We start from the raw sequence: 20918 nt of genomic DNA on the forward strand, positions 1-20918 counted from the left end.
TACAAACAAATAAATGAGCAGGTATGATTACACTTGTCATGCATCAAAAAAAAGGGGAGGTTTTAAAATGAGACTCAAAAATGTAAGGCATCAATGGCAGGTGACAAAGGGATTAATACCCTGTAAAAGGCCAATAGACTCTTTTCTAATAAAAACACTACTACAAAGACACAAACCCAACACTTCCAAATTACCCAGAGTCCAAAATCATATATAATACTAGTGAGTAATGGCCACTTTCTTATCAACTGTGAGTTATAGGCAGATACCAGATTTATTACTTATTTGCTTTTGAGAAACAATTTTCCACCCAACCTAATGGGTTATAAATTGTCTCATTTGCAGCTATTTAATTTAAACCAGAACCTCAGTGCCTGTTAAACAAGAACATGAAAAATGACTACGTAGTGTAATGCTAAGAGCCTACTGTTAAAACAGCCATTTAATTCAGGGCAGTTTTTTTTTCTTCTTTAGAAAAAAAACCAAACCAGCAAAATAAAATGAGGCGTTTGACCTTCAGAGCAATGATGAAACATATAGAGTGGCGTTAGCCACGGCGACGCTGAATGCTACAGAAACAGTACAAGTGACAATCCTGTCCTTAACAAGACACAAAACCAACACCACTAGTCTTTAGTGTCATCATAGGCTGGCTGAAGGAGGGGGAGGGAAGGATGTAGGTGGGATGTCAAACGTGAGTGACACCCGAGTGTAATAAACACAGATGCCGAAAGGGTCTGAGGAAGCTGCAACTCGGCTGAGAGACATTTTACCATTAAAAAAAGGGGGGGGCGGGGGTGGAGATAGGCTGGTTATTTCTAATTTAGCCTAGAAGCCACAGTTAACCCTTGATATGCCAATCAGTTAAAAGGTGCATTTAGGGCGAAAAGACCCTACATTTCATACTCCTATGAGAGGCTGAGGGGCAAAAATCAAATAAATTGCATTGTTTTCTCTACACAGGAAATGGAAGTCAAGCTTGTCCTTGCGCGGCAGGTCAAGAGAAAATGACTTCAGGATTGAATTCAAAACAAAACAAAATGAGCCAATTGCCCTTGTCCTGCGCAAAGACCTCCCTTCCAGCACCGGGAGGAATGAGATTTCTCTCACTCTTACCCCATCGGCTCACGTTCAAGGTGCTCAGAGTGGGAAGCTGCGGGGCTGCTTCCCACTTTAGCTCCAGCTGGGAAGGAATGTCCCAAACCCCCCTGCATCCAGCAGGCCTGCCTCCCTGCATAGACGGAGGGGGGAGTTTTATCCTGAGCCTCTGGGTTGTGTTTCTGTTTCTCCATCTCAAAAGTCCCCTTGTGTGGCTTGGATTCATCACCTCCAAGGAGGACCCGCCCATCTCAATCCCAGGGGAAAAGATACAAGGGAAGCTGGAAGGTCTTCAAACCTGCACTGGGGGTGGGCAGCCTGCCTGGGGCAGAGGCATACGGCGGGACAGAGAGAAGAGGGGGCAGGGGGGTACCCGGTAAAGTGAAGGGGCAGGAGTCACGCTATGGCCTCGAAGCAGACATGAGGTAGTCATGTTGTTAAGGGAAGGAAGGCGGGAGACCACATGACACAGTCTATGAGAGGCGTGAGACACAGGAGAGGCAGGCAGCAAGAGGAGAGCCAGAAACAGCAGGGAGGAAAAGAGAGACTGTCAGGGAGGAAGCGAAGGGCACTAGAGTTGGGAGAGCAAGTTGGCGGGGGAGAGGCCACCGGAGTAGGGAAAGGAAAGGAAGGAGGGAAGAGCAAGAGAAAGCAGATGTTCAAAACCAGGCACTTCCCAAATTACAAAATCAAATGCAGAGATGCTCTGAGGGACCAGAGTCACCCTCTCAGTTTGGGCAATGGGAGGCAGCAATGGAACTAAAATATTAGGCATTCAGGGCCTACTTGCACTCAGCCCAGCCAGACAGGAATATGGGCGGGGGCTGTCTTGTCAGACAGGGCATTGGAAACACTCTCAGAGTGTGTAATAAAAGGCTGGGTGACGGAGGTGGGGGACCCACAGGGCTGGGCACTGGCCATTCTGGGGCACAGTCCTGACCAGGAGGGCCAGTTAGGCTGTAGTAACCAGTGCCTGGACACAGGTTTCCCAGCTCACCAACCAGCACACACAGGTGCCTCACATATAGCCATGCCTCACGTGTCTCTCTCATACCACACGTGTCACAGAGTATGGGGGAGTGAATAAGCCATTTCTTCCTCTCCCTCCAGCCAAAGCCCCCTAGGAGGCTCCCAATGGCTTGATGATGTTCAGTATCCGCAGGTACAACAGGTGTCATATCCCATGACCCATGACAGCCTGTCCCAAACTGCTCCCTCGAGGTGAGCTAAGCAGAGGAGGAGACGGAGGCCCTGGACAAGCCTGGGCTGGCTCCTAGAGGGCAGGGGGCCTTTGACTGGCAGCTGTCCCCAGGGGCCTCCTCCAGGGCCTCGCTGGGCTGGAGGTCCAGGTAGGGGCAAGAAGGTGCCTCTGGCAGGCAGGTGAGTCTGTCTGGCCCCGTGGTCGCCTGTTCACAGCCTCCCAGCTCCCTGTCCAGCCAGTCTCCCCCTTGCCCTAAATCCACAACACCCGACGTGAGGTCAGGAGCCTCCGAAGGCAGGAAATGCTCAGGTTCCAGGTCCTGGAGGTGGAGGTCAAGGTTCCCTTTGGAGGCACTGAAGTCAGAGTGAACAATGACGTCGGCCTCCACCTGGTTCCTGCAGGCCGGGGGTGGCTTCTTCCTTCCGTTGCCCTGGTCAGAGCAGAGAACACCAAGACAGGTGACCATCACTGAGAGTGGTCATGAGAAGAATGACCAACATATTTGGGGTGGAGAGAGACTGACACCCCACTCCCCCAGCGACCCAGAGTATATATCCCATGGGATTTGGTAACGGAATCATGCTGATTACCCTACAAGAGATGGTGACCCATGGGAAGGCAGGGAAAAACAGAATACTGCCATTTGCCCTTGCCCAGGAGTTCCAGAAGTACGGGATCAGTCAGGCGTCAGTGACTAGAAGAAGGGGCTGAAGGTGCCCAAGCCCATGGTAACTCTGCTTAGGTCTATGCAGAGGAGGAATTGCCCCCAACTCAGATGTAACACAGACTCCTGCAAAGTAGCGGCCTCTACCCACTCACCTATAGAGGCTCCAGTGGTCTCCTGGCTAGACTTCTATCCCAGGGACATTACCTCAGGGGTCTCCCGAGAACTCACTACTTGCTCTTCACAAGCATGGGGACCCTTCTCTCCCTTCCTCCTGCTTCCTCCCTGGAAACTGACCTTTATGGCATCGTACACCAGAGCCTGCAGCAACAGCGTCTGCCCGGTGCCAGCAGGGGGCAGCAGGGCCCGGGTCAGATAAGGCACAGGGCCTGCCTGGGGCAACTCACAGCCTGCCCAGGAGCCTGCCCAGCTCGGCCCGCCAGGCTGAGCCCAGGAGATCTGCATGGGGAGAGAAGCCAGAGCACTAGCTGGGAGAGGGAAGTGGACGGAGCCCCGCCATGGTCTCTGATGCCCGCCTTCTCCCTCGCCAGGGCTGTGGGGAGGAGCGCAGAATAGCTGAGGGTCTGGAGGGGACTAAGGAAGAAGTCCTCCTGCAGAAAAGCCTGCTGCCATTGTCTTGGCAAAGCCCAGAGGTTTCCCAGCCAGGCAGGGTCTCCTTCAGCAGAGAAACAGGGAAGAGGTGAGGAAGGACGAAGGGCTTTGAGCAGGCTGGTCAGAGGTGGGATGAGCCCCGACTGCCAGCACAGAGGGAGCCTGCCCCACGCGGCCCACCTTATCCAGGTCCTCATCATCCTCTTTTCCCCGTATTGGAGAAGCTGGATCTTAGAGGTTTCCCCAGCTCCTAGGATGAGGGATCTGGGGGTTCTGGAAACCCTGAGTCACCTGCAAACAGCCCATCGGGGGTCCTCCCCTCCTTCCATGAGAGCAGGCTGACCTGTTCTGCTGGGGGCCCATCTGCTTCCCAGCCCTGCCAACCTTTTCATGGAGGGAGAGACAGTGCCTTTCTTCTGCAGCTGGCCCAGACGGGGTGGGGTGCAGGGTCTCCCACAGGGGTACCCGTTGTGCTCTTGCGCCCCCTGGTGACCTATTTGGGAGTGCGCCACAGTATGGAACTAACCTGCCTAGGCTCCCGGCTCACCTTTCTCTTGGAGTGGCCCCGGCCTTCGGAAGCTCCACCACCCATAAGGCTGTGCACTTCAGCCCTGTCCTCGATGTCTGAGGGTGGTGGGGCCCAGTCCTGGGGACGGGGGTGCACAAGGGACTCCAGTTCATGGGTAGCTGGGGGGTTGGGAGATCCAAGGCGGGCTCGGGAGTACAGCGCAGGGTTCCCAGCAGTGGCCGTGGAGGACAGGCCTGGGAGGGCTTCCCTGGAAGGGAAGATGGGCACAGTGGTCAGAGAGTGAGGGGTGGGGGCGGGACTGGGATCTAGTCCAGCTTATGTCCCTGGGCGGGTTCCTGTCCATCTCTAGGACTTGGTTTCCGGTCTGTGCAATGAGTAAGGAGCTGTTTGTTCAAAACAGCTGTGACGCTGCAAATGGGCCCCTTCCTCCCTGGGCTCCAGGCACCTGGAGATTTGGATTCCCTCCTTCCAGGATGCTGGCAGCTACCGAGGAAATGGGAGACAGACAGCTCGGCCTATGTATGCCCTTGCTGAGGGGGTACGTTGGGGGCCCCCCTAAAGCCATCCCCCACTCTCATGAGAACATTACCCCTAATCCCTTCACTCCAGAGACCCAACTTTAATGGGGATTCTGGGGGTGCCCAGGGCAAGTCATGGCCACTTTCCCTGCCCTTTCATCTCTGCAGCCCTTCTGGAAATCTCTGCTCCCCATGGTCAGACTGGCCCCTTCGCGCACCTGTGGGGGCCACGGCGCAAGACAGCACACATGCAGGCCAGCAGGCAGAGGAGGCCCAGGCAGACACCCACGATGATGCCCGTGACTGAGTGCACATCCAGGGAGTCTGGTTGAGAAAAGAGAGGGGACAGGACAGATCAAGGCCAGGCGAAGGCCAGGGTTCCTAGGTCAGTGGTTTCCTCAGGGGACCACTGGCTTGAGTCTCACTCTTTGGACAAAATCTTCTGACGCAAGGACAGGAGGGCCCCACAGCCTCACAGAGACCACAGCCACCTCTCTCTTGCACTGTCCTCCCCACTGGACATCTGAAAGTTGTGGCCCCTCCCCATCAACCTGCCTGCCTGCCGCCTAGGGCTGGTTTCGGGGGGGGGGGGGGCAATAAGTGCAGTGGCATGGCCCGTGCTCAGAAGGGCTCTGTGCTTGGTTTAATGCTGTGCTGTCACCATCTTGAAATTCTTCCTACTTTTTTAAAAAATATATATTTTATTGATTTTTCACAGAGAGGAAGGGAGAGGGATAGAGAGTTAGAAACATTGATGAGACAGAAACATTGATCAGCTGCCTCTGGCACACCCCCTACTGGGGATGTACCTGCAATCAAGGTACATGCCCTTGACCAGAATCGAACCTGGGACCTTTCAGTCTGCAGGCCGACGCTCTATCCACTGAGCCAAACTGGTTAGGGCTCTTCCTACTTTTAAAATAAAAAAACACACCCTCATTTTTATTTCACATCGGACCTGCAAATTACATAGCCAGTCCTGCTGTCCCCCAACACCCCCATAGAGCTCATCACCTCTCCAAGCCAACCCTCTAATCCAAGCAATCTCCCCAAAATCTGACCTCTAACCAGATCACCACTGAACTAAACCACACCAATTTCCCCTTCACATCTGTCCTCTCTGCACCAAACTAGGAGGGTAGCTGTCTGGAGGCAGGGCCTTGGAAGAGATGACTAGGGTTAGAAGTCAGCTCCAGAGGTCCCTGGAGACCTGGGCTGCCTCCGGATGGACCCACCCTCCCTTCCTGCCCTCTTACCTGCGAGTTTCTCCTGGAGAGTGATCACATCCTGCAGGCCGGAGAAGGGCCCAGGCCCCACCTCTGTGCGGGCCCCCATCTTGAAGAAGTACCTAGTGTCGCTCTCAAGGCCACGTACCTCAGCACTGAAGATGTTTCCTGGGAGGCGGGGGAAGCAGGGAGAGCAGGGCTCTGGGTTGAGTGGGGGTGGACGCAGGGATAGGCTGGAAGCTGGACTGAGAAAGTCTGCTCCTCCCACTCAGGCAGTGGCTTCTGCCCGTTCCTGTTAGAACCCCCAGGGCCCAGGGGCACCCTCATTACTAATCCAGCCACTGGAGAGGCTGGGAAGGGGGAGGAGGGTGGGGAAGCTCTTGCTCCAATACCCCTGGGCGGGAGCCCTCACCCTCGGTGGTGAGCAGGGTCCACTGGTGCTCGGGCTGGGTGTGGTTGTTGCTGTACAGGATCAGATACTCCACGATCTCCCCATTGGGCTCTGTGGGGGGGCACCAGTGCAGCAGAACAGTGGACGGCGTCAGGGAGCTCAGGCGCAGGTCCGATGGGGGCGTCGAGGGTCCTGGGGTGCAGAGGAGGAGAAGGGTAGAGGCGGGATCACTGGGAGCCTCAGCCCCGGGGGCAGTCATGAGACAGGGTGTGAGGTCATGGCCTTTCTTCTTCCTCCTTCACTGGAACAAACCACAAACCACAAAGCAAAATGAGGTCTGGTCTCTAACGGGGGAATTTCTGGAAAACATTTGGGGGGGGGGCTTCACCATCATGCCTCCCCTCCCTGAAACTCTTTTCCACTCCTTGGAGCAGAGCTCCCTGAACTTCCGCACCCAGGCATTTCCAAGATCGAGGAGACTGTCTGGTGCTCTAGGGACCTGGGGGGCAGAGCTCAAAAATTTTTGGAAGGCTTACGTTTTATTTTAAACTGTCACACGAAATTTGCCATCTATTCCATGGTAAAATTTAATATAAAAATAGTGTTTAAAATGATCATTTAAAGTTCCTAACTCCCCTTGCCACCCCAAATCTTTAGGTAAAATTGGCTGATGTTCTGTGTAGCCTGTGTCCATGCCCCCGGGTCCTACAGAGTGATGGGCACCCCAATGTGAAAAGTACAACCGTGGCAGACTTTGTGTTTTGTTTTCAGAGAAGAAGCTGATCCTGAGAGGTGGAGGGGAATGAGGAAGGGTGAGAAGGAGGACACAGGGTGATTGGCGAGTAGGGAAGGACAGAGATTTGGGAGTTCAGGTCTTCAAGGCCTGACAGAGGGTGGGTTGGGGACCCAGGGTGCTAAGTGTAACAGGGCCACCTCCTTGACCCTAGATGACTCTTCACTTCTCAGGCTCCAGTGTCCCCATCGGAAGAAGGAGAAACCATCCCCCTCTATAGCCTGGTCACTTGTGCTGGGGGATCCAATGTCATAAAGTCAGCTTCAAGGAAACACGGGGCCGGGCCGGTGTGGCTCAGTGTGTGAGCATCGACCCATGCACCAGGCCACTATGGTCAGGGCACATGCCCGGGTTTCAGGCTCGATCCCCAGCAGGGGGCGTGCAGGAGGCAGCAGGGGGCATGCAGGACACAGCCCAATCAATCATGTTGATGTTTCTCTCTCATAAATGTTTCTCTCTCTCCCTCTACCTTCCTCTCTCTCTAAAATAAATAAAAACATATTTTTTAAAAAAGAAAACATTGCGTCTCCCCAAATTCTGTATGCAATTTAAGACCATAATAACTGAGGTCATAGGGGGGTGAGAAACAATTTGCAAGCATTTTTTTTAAAAAAAAGACAAATTCATGAGACCAGAGGACCTTCACACCCCACCCCACACACATCTTCCTATTTCAGGTCCGGGACAAAGGTCTTCTGTAGATGGGAAGGTGAACAGTCTTAGGGCCAGTAGAACAGAAGAGCCTCTGCTGCGAGAACAAAAGTCCTTTTGTCTTCAAATGCCATTTCCAGAGAGTTCAAGAGTCACAGCCTTGCAGAGTGAATGGTCCCACCTTCTCTCTCTCTCTTTCTCTTTTTAAAATATATTTTTATTGATTTCAGAGAGGAAGGGAGAGGGAGAGAGGTTTAAAACATCAATGATGACAGAGAATCATTGATCAGCTGCCTCCCACCTGCCCCACACTGGGGATCAAGCCTGCAACCGGGCATGTGCCCTGACCAGGAATCGAACAGCAACCTCCCGGTTCATAGGTTGATGCTCAAGCACTGAGCCACGCCAGCCAGGCCCATCCTCTCTCTTTACAGATGAGGACACAGAGGCCCTGGTGGGGAAGGACCCTGCCCCAGTCTCCCTGTGTGTCAGAGGCAGGATGGGACCCATATGCAGAATCCAGGACACCTGCCTCCCCTCTTTCCCAGCCCCTCCTCACCAGCTCAGTGGGTCTTGGCACAGACCCTTAAAAGAAGCCACTTCTCTAAAGCCTATGTCATTACTTTTATGGATAAACGGGAAGGCCAGCACAGGACTGGCCTGTGTAAATGCCAGCAAATGACACATCCTTGTGGGGTTCTGAGGAATAGTTCGGAAAAGGGGGCTTCTGGGCAAGGAGTTGGATAAAGGTGGATTGGTGGTAACAGGGCTGAGGGGCCACTCACGATCTGGCAGGGTGGAGCGCTCTACCACGGAGCCGAACGGCCCATCCACGTCCACGCCATGGGACTGTACCGCAAACTCGTATTTGGTGAATGGCTTCAGCCCGCCAATGAGGATGTCTTCTCCAGAGCTGCCAAGGCAAGAATGTGACTGGTGATCTCGGGCACGCCCTCCTAGCAGGGCAGCTCCTCCAAATCTACTCCCCTACCCCAGCCCCAGCCCAGGCCCTACCCTGGGAGTGGGCCACTAACACCAGCCAGAGAACCTACAGAGGTCTGCATGGACGCTGCTCCCAGCGTATCATGCTCCGTGTCCAATGTCCAAGCCAGGCCCCTCCTCCAGGAAACCTTCCTGGATTAACCCGAGTCATACTTCACCCAAGGAACCATCTGTGATGCATCTTTTCATTGATATGATTTTACTTAAGCTACAAATGTTCGCATCTATTGCTTTTTAGGCAATGTTTCCTTTGCCAAACCAGCAGCTCCCCAGAGCAGAGCTCTGTCTCCCCCTCTGACTGGGGGCCCTCTCAGGACAGCAGCTGGGCTGTCTCTTCGTCATCATATTGGGAGCCCGCTGAGACTGAAGAAATAGGTCAGTCTGCATCATGTTCCCAAGAGTTCAGTACAAGGCTCTGTGTAAAGGGATGCGATTACATGGACTCTCCTTTTCTGCCACCAGGTCGTCAGACCCCCAGTGTCCCCCAGGGTAACAGGTGAGGCCTGAAAGGTTTCTGAATCCCCTGGGTCCTCCTCCTCATCATCACCTGCTGCCTTCCTCCCCCCTCATAGGCTTAGCTCCTCTCTCCCACCTGGTGTAATAGGTGACCAGGGAGGCATTCCTGAGCCCCCAGGGGCTGAAGCGTACAGTGTAGTTGACAATCTTGACTGTGGTGAAGTCTGGCTTTTTCCACCGCAGCCAAATGGATGTGGAGCTGTTGGATTCCGCATGGACATGAGCGGGGGGTAAGGGTGGCCCCCTCCGGATAGGCAGGTCTGGAAGGTGAGAATCAGAGTGTGGGGAAAGGAGGAGGAACAGCAATCCTAAAATGTATGGTGCTTCACAGTCCCGTTTAAAGTCATTTTCTTCTACCCTTTCCCCTTGATCCTGTGAATTGGGTAGCATCATTCCCACTTCACAGAGGAGGAAACTGAGGCTCCTGAGAATTTAAGTGATGGGGGGGGGGGGGGCAAGGTCATATACATAGCAAACTGTGAAAGAGAGAGGCAGCAAATCATGGCAACTAAGAGCACATATTCCAGAGCCAGGTTGCCCTGGTTCAAATTCCAGCTTGCCCCTTACTAGCTGTGTGACCTTGGAGAAGTTACTTATGTAACCTCTCTCTGTCTCCATTCCCGCCTCTGCCAGTGGGGCTTAGAACAGTACCTACCTCATAGTATTGTTATGAGGATTGCTAGCTAATATTTGTAAAGTATAAAGAAAAGTGTTTTTTCTGTTTTAGTTTTGAGATATAATTCACAGACCATAAAATTCAGTTTAAAAAATGTACAATACAGTGGCTTTTAGTACATGCATAGGGTTGTGCAGCCACCCACACCATCTAATTCCATAAAGTTGTTATCGCCCTGAAAAGAAATCTTGTGTTTACCCATGAACCCCCATTTCACCTTTCCTCCAGCCCCTGGAACCACAAACCCACTTTATATCTCTATGGATTTGCCTACTCTGGAGCTTCTTTCTATGACAGAGGCTGTCTGGACCTCAGTGAGGGCCCCTGAGCCTAGGGTTTGGGGGTGGGTGAGGTTACCAGACAGCCCGACCACCAAGGCTGGCCCAGAGGAAAGGGAAAGGAAGTTGTCCACAGACCCCTGGCCTGAGCCCCTCACCTGGGGTGGGAGCCTTCTCCGTCTTGCCCTTCCACACCGCCGCATACCCGTCCTCATGTTTGTTGAACGCCACCAGCTTCACTTCGTACAGCCGGCCAGGGACTGAGGAAGGTCATGGGGACACTCACTAGCAAGAGGAACCCATGGGGTCTCTCCTCCCCAGAAAGGATGCCATCTCCAACTCCTGCACTCAGCTTACCCAGGGCCCCACTGTCTGGCTCCCTCCCCCCAGTCCTCCTCACCTAGCTGGGTCAGTTCATACTGCTTCACTTTCTTCTTGAGCCGGACAGGCCCCACATCCCAAGCCTGGTCTCCACGGCCCCCTGGGGGGCTCTCACCATCAGCCTCCTCCTCGGCGCCCACCTCCCGCCAGTACAGTTTGTAGCCAGAGATCTGGGCGGGGTGAGGAGGCGGCTGCCAGGACACAACCAGGGACTCCATCCTTGCCCGTACCTTCAACTCTGCAGGGGCAAAAGGGACTGGGGAGCAGGAGGAGAAGGAGGAGAAAGGGGATGGGGAATGAGGAGAAGGAGGTCAGGGATGGGAGAGAGGGAAGAGGCAGGAGGGAGTGGCATTGAGCGAGAGCCTTGCCAACCTCCTCACAATGATCACCACTCAGCCACCACTCTAAGTGCCAGGCAGGGCTTGTCTAGGGGCGAATCACTGTCCCACAAGCCCAGAGTGCCGGGAAGGGAGGAGTGGCTCCTGTGCGTGTGCACAGAGGCCAGCGAGGAGCACTCTGTGGCAGGCCGCAGGGATCGCTACGTTTCCGGAAGGAAGGAACGCATGGATACTGGCCAGGCCGGAGGGTCACAGGGTTGCTGAGGCCAGCAGGGAGGGGGGAGCCCTGGCGTGGGGACCCTACCTGAAGCCTGAATGTGGGGGACTTACTATGTGTTGGACACTGGTCTAAGCACTTTGCACATGTATTTTAACGTCATGCTCACAACCCTATAAAATAATGGAAATACCATTATCCCATTTTACAAGAAATGGACGCTCAGAGAAGTAACTTGCCCAAGGTCACACGCTAGATAGTATATGCACCCGGTTTTGTCTGCATTTAGTCACTCTACCATTGGGCCTTTCAACAAAACCAGCAATTGTAATTATGGAAGCAGCTGCTATGTAGCAGCTATTGTGTACTAAATATTTTGTTGGCAATACATTAATTATCAATCCTCCCTCCTCAGCTTGCAAGTAAATGAAGCCTTAGAGCCGTGAATGGTTTGTAGGAGGTCACACAGCAGAAGGGGCACTTGAGGCCAGATGTGCCTGCAAAAGCCAGCCCTTCACCTCTACACCCATCCCCCCAACCCCTCAGGCAGGGAGAGCCATGGCAGGTCTCTGATGGAGAGGGTGGTTGGGTTTGGGTTCCAAGGCCACACCCACACCCACACCCACACAGTCACGCACACCTCCTGGTCCCGTCCCCTCTGTGCCCATACCGTGGCTCTGGTTGTGCATACTGGGCGTCCTGTGCTGCATCCACTGGGAGGGCGCCCCATAGCCAGCCCCTGTACCAGCCGAAATCCGTACTCGGTACACTTTGTTGGGCAGAAGTGAGTTCAGCGTAAGCTGCGTCTCATTCCCTGGCACCTCGCTGGAGGAAATCTGATCTGCTGGGACAGAAGAGACTGGCTGCTGGGAGGCCACCTGAAGACAATGACCCCTAAACTCCCCCACCCAGACGCTTCCGCCTGAGTCCAGTTCCTCAGTGACCATCAGAGCCCGGAGGCACTCTCAGCATTGGCCCCTCAGGGCCTGGATGGACCCCATGGCTCCAGGGCTGACTCCTGGGCCTCCCACCCTAGCTGACACTGCCATCACCTCCAGCTCTGAGACAGGAGAATCATGGCATGTGGTCCCCTCTTCCCCATAGCAGTCAATGACACCCCCACAGCCCCAACACACACACCAGGGCACAAGCACAGGGGTTGGCTGTGAGAGCCACCAGGCACCACCTGCCTTTCAGAATCCTGACAACCACCCCAAGCCCCTGCCTCACCCGCCCCTCCCTCTTCACCCTCACCCTGGCTCTCCAGCTACTTGCCTTCTCCTAACTTTTTACTCTTTTCAAACTCCTGCCCTAGATTACCAACATCTGCCCTAATGCTCATTCCCCCACCCCTGCAACCCCCACCTCTTTATCCCTCATCTGTTCTTTGGTGAGCTGGAAGGGTCCCCAGGGATCGCCTAGGCCAGTGATTGGCAAACTCATTAGTCAACAGAGCCAAATATCAACAGCACAACGATTGAAATTTCTTTTGAGAGCCAAATTTTTTTTTAATATATTTTTATTGATTTTTTACAGAGAGGAAGGGAGAGAGACAGAGAGTTAGAAACATCGATGAGAGAGAAACATCGATCAGCTGCCTCTTGCACATCTCCTACTGGGGATGTGCCCGCAACCCAAGTACATGCCCTTGACCGGAATCGAACCCGGGACCTTTCAGTCCGCAGGCCGACGCTCTATCCACTGAGCCAAACCGGTTTCGGCGAGAGCCAAATTTTTTTTTTTTTTTTTTTTTTATTAGTTAAGGTGTTACAAATGTGTCCTCATCCCCCCCATTAACCCCCAACCTCCCCCCCACACACACTCATGCTCCCATGCTGCGGTAAAAAAAAAGGAACTCTTGCCTTTTGCAACAGCATGGATGGAACTGGAGAGCATTATGCTAAGTGAAATAAGCCAGTCAGAGAAAGATAAATACCACATGATCTCACTCATTTGTGGATTATAGAGAGCCAAATTTTTAAACTTAAACTATATAGGTAGGTACATTGTTATTAGCTTAATTAGGGTACTCCTAAGCTGGCCTTTGCTAAAAGCGTCCTCAATATGAGGGGTTGACCTCAGCAAACGTACCCCCACTTCTTCTAATGCCACTTCTTCAAAATAGACTCGCCCAGGCAGAAAACCGACTTCTGTGTATGGGCCACGAAGTTTCAACTGCACTGTAAGTGCGCACCCGCACGTGGTATTTTGTGGAAGAGCCACACTCAAGGGGCCAAAGAGCCACATGTGGCTCTCAAGCCGCGGTTTGCCGACCACTGGCCTAGGCCACCTGCCCCATTTCAAAGATAAGGAAACTGAGCCAGGGATTCAGCAGGATGGCACACTGCAGCTGTAGAGGAGGTGGGGCCAGAACCCAGGCCTCCCTCTGCCTTAAACTGGCCCTCTTTCCATTCCTGCCACCTCCCCCGCAGCCCACACTCCTCTTTTCTGGGTTCACCTCTCCCTCGCCCTGTGCTGCCTAATCTCCTCAGACTCCAGGCCACTCTGTCAGGGCCTCCGCGGCTCTGGCCAACTTTTCACAGACACACACTTCCCAGCCAGGTGACCCCGCACCCTCCCTCTACTCACCTTCCTTTCCCAAACTGTACTCTATCTTGTACTTCACCACCTGCCCATGGCTCAGGCTGGGAGGCAGGGGCAGCCACGCCACCCTGATGTCCGAGGGGTTGGGGCTGGACAGGGAGAGCTGGGGCGCGGCACTGGGGACTGAGACAGAAGAACAGCAGCGTGAGCTCTGTTCCACCGGCGGGAAGGTGAGGCCCAGGAGCGGGCAGAGCCTTGCCCAGGTCACACAGCCAGTCAGAGGCAGGCCCAGGACCGGGATCTGAGGGAGGAAAGGGAGCCTCTCAGGGGAGCCCCAAGCTGGAGAGGAGGGGACATCCCTCCCACCCTGAAAAAGGTTTGGGCACCATCTTCCACATTCAGTGGGTCAAAGTCACTGGCTGGATGGTATGTGGGGGTCAAGGGCCACATGATATAGGGAATCACAAGCTGAGATCTCAAGTCCCAGTTGTCCTGCTGACCCTGGGCAAGTCACTCTCATTTTCTGGGCCTCAGTTTCCCCAACTGTAAATTGGGAAAGAGTACCCTTGCCCACCCTTGCAGGGTACAGGAGATGACACAAGGCAGGTAAGGGTCTTGGCACTCACTAGTAAAGAGAGGCCAAGCTACCATCCCCAGGGAGTTCTCTGGACCCCAAGGTGCCCACTGCAGGCACAGAGGCCCTACCATCATCCAGTGTGTGGACCAGCGCTGGGGTGGAGGTGCGGCTGGCGCCCAGCTGAGAGTAGGCCACTACGTAGAACTCATAATCCGTGTTGGGTTCCAGGTCCCGAACCTGTAGCTCTGTTGTGTCATTGTTCACTGCAAACTGGTATTCCACATTGTCCATGCCTGGGGTGGTGACACGGGGGACAAAGGGGCTGTCACAGGGCCCACCTGTGGGAGGCTATCGAAGGATCCTTCAGATTGTCCCAGTCTCTGGAATAGCCTATTTGTAGTTAGATCATCCCAGAAAATCCGCACTGGAGATTATAAACTCCCCTGGCTTCTAGTGCCACTGCATTAATCCTCCACTGGTTAGGAAGTTCTTTCTGGCATCCAATTGATGTGACCCCTGCTGCATTCACCAGCTGGCTCCAGGAACGCCAAGTCATTTCCCTGGGAGGAGAAGATCCTGTCTCTTCTCTCCCATATACTGTGACTCAGGAGTAACATGCCACATACAGGGACCCCTCCAGCACCAGGCCTAACCCATATCCTCACGGGTGTCTCCTGTGGGCTCCCGCCCCAGCCTATCCTGGCCCCAAAGAAGGTGGACAGGCAACCCTGCAGTCATCCAACTTGTCCCTGCTCTCAACGCTCTAGCTTGGGCATCTACTGGGGTGTGTCCCCCCGTCCATCCCCCAGCCCCGCAGACGTACCGTGAGCTTTCTGGTAGTGGAGGGAGAAGCCAATGATCTGCTCGCTGTGCAGCTCGGGCCGCTCCCAGGCCACCAGCACGGCGGAGCTACTCAGCGGAGTGGCCGTGACCCGCGTGGGAGCGCTGGGCAGCCCCTCGCGCACAACTACCGCCAGCGGCGCGGCGGCGCACGCTGTGCCCGCGCCGTTCTCGGCCACGCACTGGTAGTAGCCCGCGTCCTGCAGGCCGATCTGCGTGATGACCAGGCTGCTGCCGCCGCCCTGTACCTTGACGCGCCCGTTGGGTCGCAGCGGCACCCCGTCGTGCAGCCAGCGCAGCGCGGGCCGCGGCTCCCCGGACGCGCGACACACGAAGCGCGCAGTGCTGGCCCGCGTCCGAGACAGCGCCTCGGGCGCCTGCGAGATGACAGGGGCCGCTGGGGGCGAGGAAGAGGACGCTGACCGCGCGCTCCGGCCACTAGGGGCTCTGCGCCCTCCCCCAAATACTCCAACTGGCCCCCGCGTCCCCTTCAATCTCTCTAACGGTTAGAGTCTAACCTCTCCCTGCTTCACCCCTTCCCCCAAACACTCTAGTGCAACGCAGCTCTACCTCTTCTCCCCATTTACCCCAGTCCCGCCTCGCCTCCTCTCCTCCTGGGTCTAGCCCCACCTCCTCTTTCATCAACTCCTTCTCCCCTACCAGGGTCTCCCACACCTGCCAGGTTTCCCCTCTCCACGGTTATCCCCGTCCTGAGCAACCTCATTCCCTTTTTCTCAGCGCCACGCAGAGTTCCACTAGCTCTCCCAGTAGCCTGTCTCCCCTCCCCCACGGCCTAAGTCTCACCCAGACCACCCTCCCCACCCTCCAATCACCCAAGCCTAATCACCCCTCTCTTTCATTCCCGGACTCAGCTCTCCCACTCCATCCTCCAGTCTCCTCCTACCACCTCCCCTCCTCCAATGATCTAGTCGGTCCCCTCCAAGCCTCCCCCTCCCACCCCCCTCTTTACGAAGCTCTCTTCCCCACCAGCCCCTCCCCCAGCCCTACCTCTCTGGCAGCATGTCTCCCAATTCTCCAAAACACCCAGTTGCTCCCTTCCCCCTTCCTATTCTTCCCTCGGTCCCAGCTACCTGCCCCATCGGTCTCCCGCACACCCGCTCCCCCAGCTTTGCCCCGCCTCACCCAGCACGCGGAGCTCTGCGGCGGCGGCGGCGAAGTCGCGCGTGTGGGGCTTGTTGGCGCGGCAGACATAGACGCCCGAGTGCCGGGGGTGCGCGCTGGCGATCAGCAGGTTGGTGCGGCCCAGGACGATGACGTCGGTGGAGATGGGCTTCCCGTCTGGGGGAGAAGGGAGAGCGCTGAAGGGGTATGTGAGAACTGCCCCTCCATCCACTCCCCGGACCTCGGGGGCCCCTCTACACCCGGGTTATGAGACCATAACAGTGCCTGGTTGGAATCTCAGTTCTCCTACTTGCTAGCCGAGTGACGGCCTTTGAATCTTAGTGTCTGTCTGTAAAATAAGGAGGTAGTCCCTCGCGGGAAGGACTGCTAGGGGATGGGATGAACAAGGTTTGTGAGAATCCTGGCACAGTGCAGGCACATAACAGGTGCTCAGTACACTTGTCAATGACTATTACCACTGTTGTTAAACTTGATTTCTTACAAGGACACACTCCTGAATGGAGAAAACACAAATGGCCAAGAAACACATAAAAAAGAGCTTTCAACTTCACATAATCAAAGAAATGCACATCAAAATACAGTTGTTCATTTTCATATTGGAAATGTGTTTAAAGACAATAAGTTGCAAGGCTGGAAAAAGAGTAAATGCTGATAGGGCTATCCAGGGGCTCCACCTTAACCTAGAAGCCAGAGATTTCACTTATGGGCACCTGTCCTGGGGAAATGTGAAGGACTGATCACTATAGTGTTAACTGTAATAGTGGACAACTGAAAAGGACTTAAAATTTTAACAGTAGGAACTGGAAAATTGCATTACAGGTATAGTCAAATAATGGAACATTATCCTATATAAGAAAAGCCCAGTGACTGAACGGGGAAAAGACCAGAACGACCGGTCGACCAGTGCTATGATGCACACTGACCACCAGGGGGCAGACGCTCAGTGCAGGAGCTGCCCCCTGGTGGTCAGTGCACTCCCACAGTGGGAGTGCCACTGGGCTGACTGGGATGAGTGGGGAGCAGCTGCTCAGAGGGGAGGTTCACAGCCACTTGGCTGAGTGGAATAAGCGGCACTCCCACAGCTGGCCGATCCCCACAGGCCACGCCCTGCACAAGTGCACGAATCCTGTGCACTGGGACTCTCTCTATATAAAAGCCTAAGTGACTGAATGACCAGTCAACTGGTTGCTATGACGTGAACTGACAACCAGGGGGCAGGTGCTCAATGCAGGAGCTGCTCCCTGGTGGTCAGTGCGCTCCCACAGCCAACCTCCGACAGCCAGCCAACCTCCCATGGTCCCTCCCCCCCACCCCCAGCCAGCTGGCCCTGATCAGCCCTGATCGCTGGCCAGGCTGAGGGACCCCACCAGTGTATGAATCCATGCACCGGGCCTCTAGTATAGTCATATTTATTTTTTGAAAAAGTTTTAAAGATGGGGAAATGCTAATGAGATACTGTTGAATGAAAATAGGGCTTGGAACTGTAAATTCAACATGCTCTCAATTTCAGGGGGAAATGTACATGTGCATAGAAAAAAAAATCTGGAAGAAAATACACCCATATGTTAACAGTTTTTATCTCTGAATGGTGAGATGTTTTCTGTTTCTGCTTTTCGACAGTTTTCTACAGTGAACACATATAATGTTTGCAATAAGAAGAAAATAAAACAAAAGTCCCTTCCCTGACTCAGTGGAAACGTAACTGTGCCCAGGGTCAGGAATGAAGTCCTTTTGGGGTCTTTCTCTTCCCAGCCTCTGTCCAGCAGTGTTATTAGCTGAGTTTCTCCAAGTCAGTTCCCAAAACTACAGGTGTCAGGATCCTCTGGAGCAGCAGTTCTCAAACCCTTGTTGTTACACGTGAACGATGGAATTGCAGGGGACCCTAATATGCAGAGGCCTAGGGCAGGACCAGATTCTGCATTCCTAACTAGGCCCAAGTGGTAGAGCCAAAGACCACACTTTCAGTAGCAAAGACCTAGGGCACTTGATTCCTGGGTTACAACTCTCTAGGTATGAAGGGAAGGAGTCTGCAGTTTTAACAAGTTTCTGGGGTCATTCTGGCTCATGGTCAGTATTTGAGAAACATTGATATTTGAACTTCTGGGCAACATCACAGGCTTCCCCCAATAATAGCATGAGGTCCCTGCCGGCCCTGAGATCCCCCTAACTCGGCAAGGGTCACAAGTCCAATGAGGCCATGCAGGTAAGGGAGGTGCAAAGATTCTGGCACTGTTCTATCTCATCAGATCAATGGGAGAGGTACGCAGTTGTTGGGCTCATTATTTTTCCTTAAACTTTGTGTATTCATTATGTACTCCTGACTGAGATACAAACTTACAAAAAGGAGGTAGTGTAGGGCAGTGGTCTGCAAACCGCAGCTCGGCAAACCGCGGCTCGCGAGCCACATGCGGCTCTTTGGCCCCTTGAGTGTGGCTCTTCCACAAAATACTGGCTCTTCCACAAAATACCGACTTCTGAGCATGGGCCACGAAGTTTCAATCGCACTGTACGTGCGCCCCCCCCACGTGATATTTTGTGGAAGAGCCACACTCAAGGGACCAAAGAGCCGCATGTGGCTTGCGAGCCACAGTTTGCTGACCATGGGTGTAGGGTAACACACTGAGCCAGGGAAGAAGGATAAAGAGGACTAGGTTTAGGACAACTTCTGCCATCAGCTTGGGACAAGTCACTTCTTCTGGACAAATGGAAACAAAAATAATACTGGTGCCTGGCTGGTATAGCTCAGTGGTTGAGTGTCAACCTATGAACCAGGAGGTCCCGGTTCGATTCCCGGTCAGGGCACATGCCCAGGTTGTGGGCTTGATCCCCAGTGTGGGGCGTGCAGGAGGCAGCTGATCAATGATTCTCTCTCATCATTGGTGTTTCTATCTCTCTCTCCCTCTCCCCTTCTCTCTGAAATCAATAGAAATGTATTTAGGAAAAAATAATAATGCTGGCTTTTCTTCCATTCATGACTGTAGGGAGTGGTATAGCAGAAGGACTAGCTCCGCAGTTTGGGTCCTGGCTTCCCACCTGCCTCTCAGCCTCAGCTTCCGCATCTGCCTACTGGGAACAACCATCCTGGCCCTCCCTCTTGTGAGAATAAACAAGTCATCTTTTCTGTCAAAGAGCAGGTTAGACAGCCGTCATTTTGGACTGCGCGACTTGGCAGCCTCCATGTTGGCCGCATGACTTGCCGCTCCCCTGGGGGCCGCCCTCTTGAACCGGCAAAGGCCAACCCCTTCCTTTGAATCGGCCAATCGCAAAAGACTGTGAGCCTGCGCTCCAATCAAGAGTGAGGGACAGGTCACCCGCGTCAGAATTAAAAAGCCCAGCAGACCTGACTCGGTGTGCCTGTGCTCCCAGACCCTGTGCAGCGCACCCTCCTGCAGGAGGAAAGGTGTTTGCCTGGCTGCCTGGCTCCCGAGTCTGGTTTCTGTTCTACCAGGACCCCTGAACCTGGGGGCTCGCCTTACTCCTTACACTCTCCTCCAAGGGCTCTTGGGGGCTCTGGAGGGAGAGCAGGTGTGAGTGTTCAGTAGACTGCAAGGTGACGGTTGGCCCAGCGCTCTCATTACCCTGATAGCATCTCCGGTAACGCAGTCCCACCTGGCACTTATCACTTGGGGCCTGATACCGTCGCACTGTACAGCTTCTTTTATGGCTGCGTCTTATCTCCCTCACCCAGTCTATGAGTGCAGAGGGCCCCTGTGGCTCTCATCTGGGCATTTTATTCACTGTGCCCAGCAGGAAGCCAGGCACACAAAGGCGGAGAACACTGGGTGGACCAAGAGGCAGCTTTGTGACTAACCAGAGCAGCAGTGGGGGCCTGGTTCCAACCCGGCTCGCCGGCCGTGTGGCACCTCTCCAGCTCTCACACTCCAGCTCTCACTCTCTCTTGCAACCCGGTTGTGAGGAATGAAATAAGTAAGGGGGAGAAGCTAGCCCGGTGCCCACATTAAGTAAGGTCTCAATAAGACTTTGTGAGTGGCACATTCAAAGTGCCTTGTAAAGGAAACATGCTACACTGATGGATTATTAAGTTTGTCCAGGTCCCCTACCCACAGCCGGCCCTGGGAGACGAGTTCCTGCCACACCAAAGGCTGTGACTATGAAGTGGCCACCCGTAGAGCTGACTTGTGAACACATGAGATGCCACGCCCCTCCTCCCCCCTGCCCTTTCAGTTCCCTCCCTCCACTTACCCTGTCGGACCCAGGACACGAAAGGGGTGGGGTCAGCAGAGGCCACGCATTCCATCACCACACTCTGTCCAGACACCACGGTGGTGTTCTCCGGAGCTGCCACAATGACCACGTCCTGCCCCCCGGTGGACGCCAGGGAACCTGGAGAGAGGGCAGACCAGCGGGCAGTCTTACCAGTAGGCCCATTAGGTGCCTTCACATGCGTACTTCCCCTGGTGCCCCTGGCGAGGCAGGTGGGGCAGGGAGCAGCCAGGGTTCCATCTGACAGATGGGGAAAGCAGCCATGTAGCTCCCCAGAACTGGGACTGGGACCTCTTTCTCTTGGAGCCAGGAGAGGAATAACCTGGTCTCCAACACACCTCCCCATTCTCCCCTGCCACACTGAGCCCACCCTCCAGGACCGTCAGTCAGAGTTCCTAGTTCCAACACTTCTTATCATCATCATCCCGCTGGGTCACCTTAGACAAGCCCCTTCTCCAAAGGGTCTCCAGTCCCCATGTGCGAAAGGTATGGGGTGGGC

At 54.3% G+C, this 20918-nt stretch overlaps 1 protein-coding gene across 4 annotated transcripts in view; it reads right to left on the reverse strand.

Moving 5' to 3' along the window:
* Positions 1–466: 466 nt before the first annotated feature.
* The window catches only part of IGDCC4 (immunoglobulin superfamily DCC subclass member 4), a 39193-nt gene continuing 18741 nt past the window's right edge, over positions 467–20918 (reverse strand). The window contains exons 5-20 of one of the 4 annotated variants that reach the window (XM_036304928.1): positions 20399–20539; positions 16196–16351; positions 15036–15449; positions 14341–14505; positions 13681–13818; positions 11762–11935; positions 10556–10774; positions 10314–10415; positions 9278–9461; positions 8469–8596; positions 6261–6431; positions 5879–6049; positions 4841–4946; positions 4123–4351; positions 3261–3422; positions 467–2729 (exon numbers count right to left, since the gene is read on the reverse strand). In XM_036304928.1, the coding sequence (XP_036160821.1) occupies positions 2325–2729; positions 3261–3422; positions 4123–4351; positions 4841–4946; positions 5879–6049; positions 6261–6431; positions 8469–8596; positions 9278–9461; positions 10314–10415; positions 10556–10774; positions 11762–11935; positions 13681–13818; positions 14341–14505; positions 15036–15449; positions 16196–16351; positions 20399–20539 (3065 nt within the window). In that variant the 3' untranslated portion in view covers positions 467–2324. Of the gene's footprint in view, positions 2730–3260; positions 3423–4122; positions 4352–4840; positions 4947–5878; positions 6050–6260; positions 6432–8468; positions 8597–9277; positions 9462–10313; positions 10416–10555; positions 10793–11761; positions 11936–13680; positions 13819–14340; positions 14506–15035; positions 15450–16195; positions 16352–20398; positions 20540–20918 lie in introns of all 4 variants that reach the window. The other 3 variants (XM_036304922.1, XM_036304912.1, XM_036304937.1) reach the window with 3 other exon arrangements.

Source organism: Myotis myotis, unplaced genomic scaffold (assembly GCF_014108235.1).
Source record: "Myotis myotis isolate mMyoMyo1 unplaced genomic scaffold, mMyoMyo1.p scaffold_m19_p_1, whole genome shotgun sequence".
Classification (NCBI taxonomy): Eukaryota; Metazoa; Chordata; class Mammalia; order Chiroptera; family Vespertilionidae; genus Myotis; species Myotis myotis.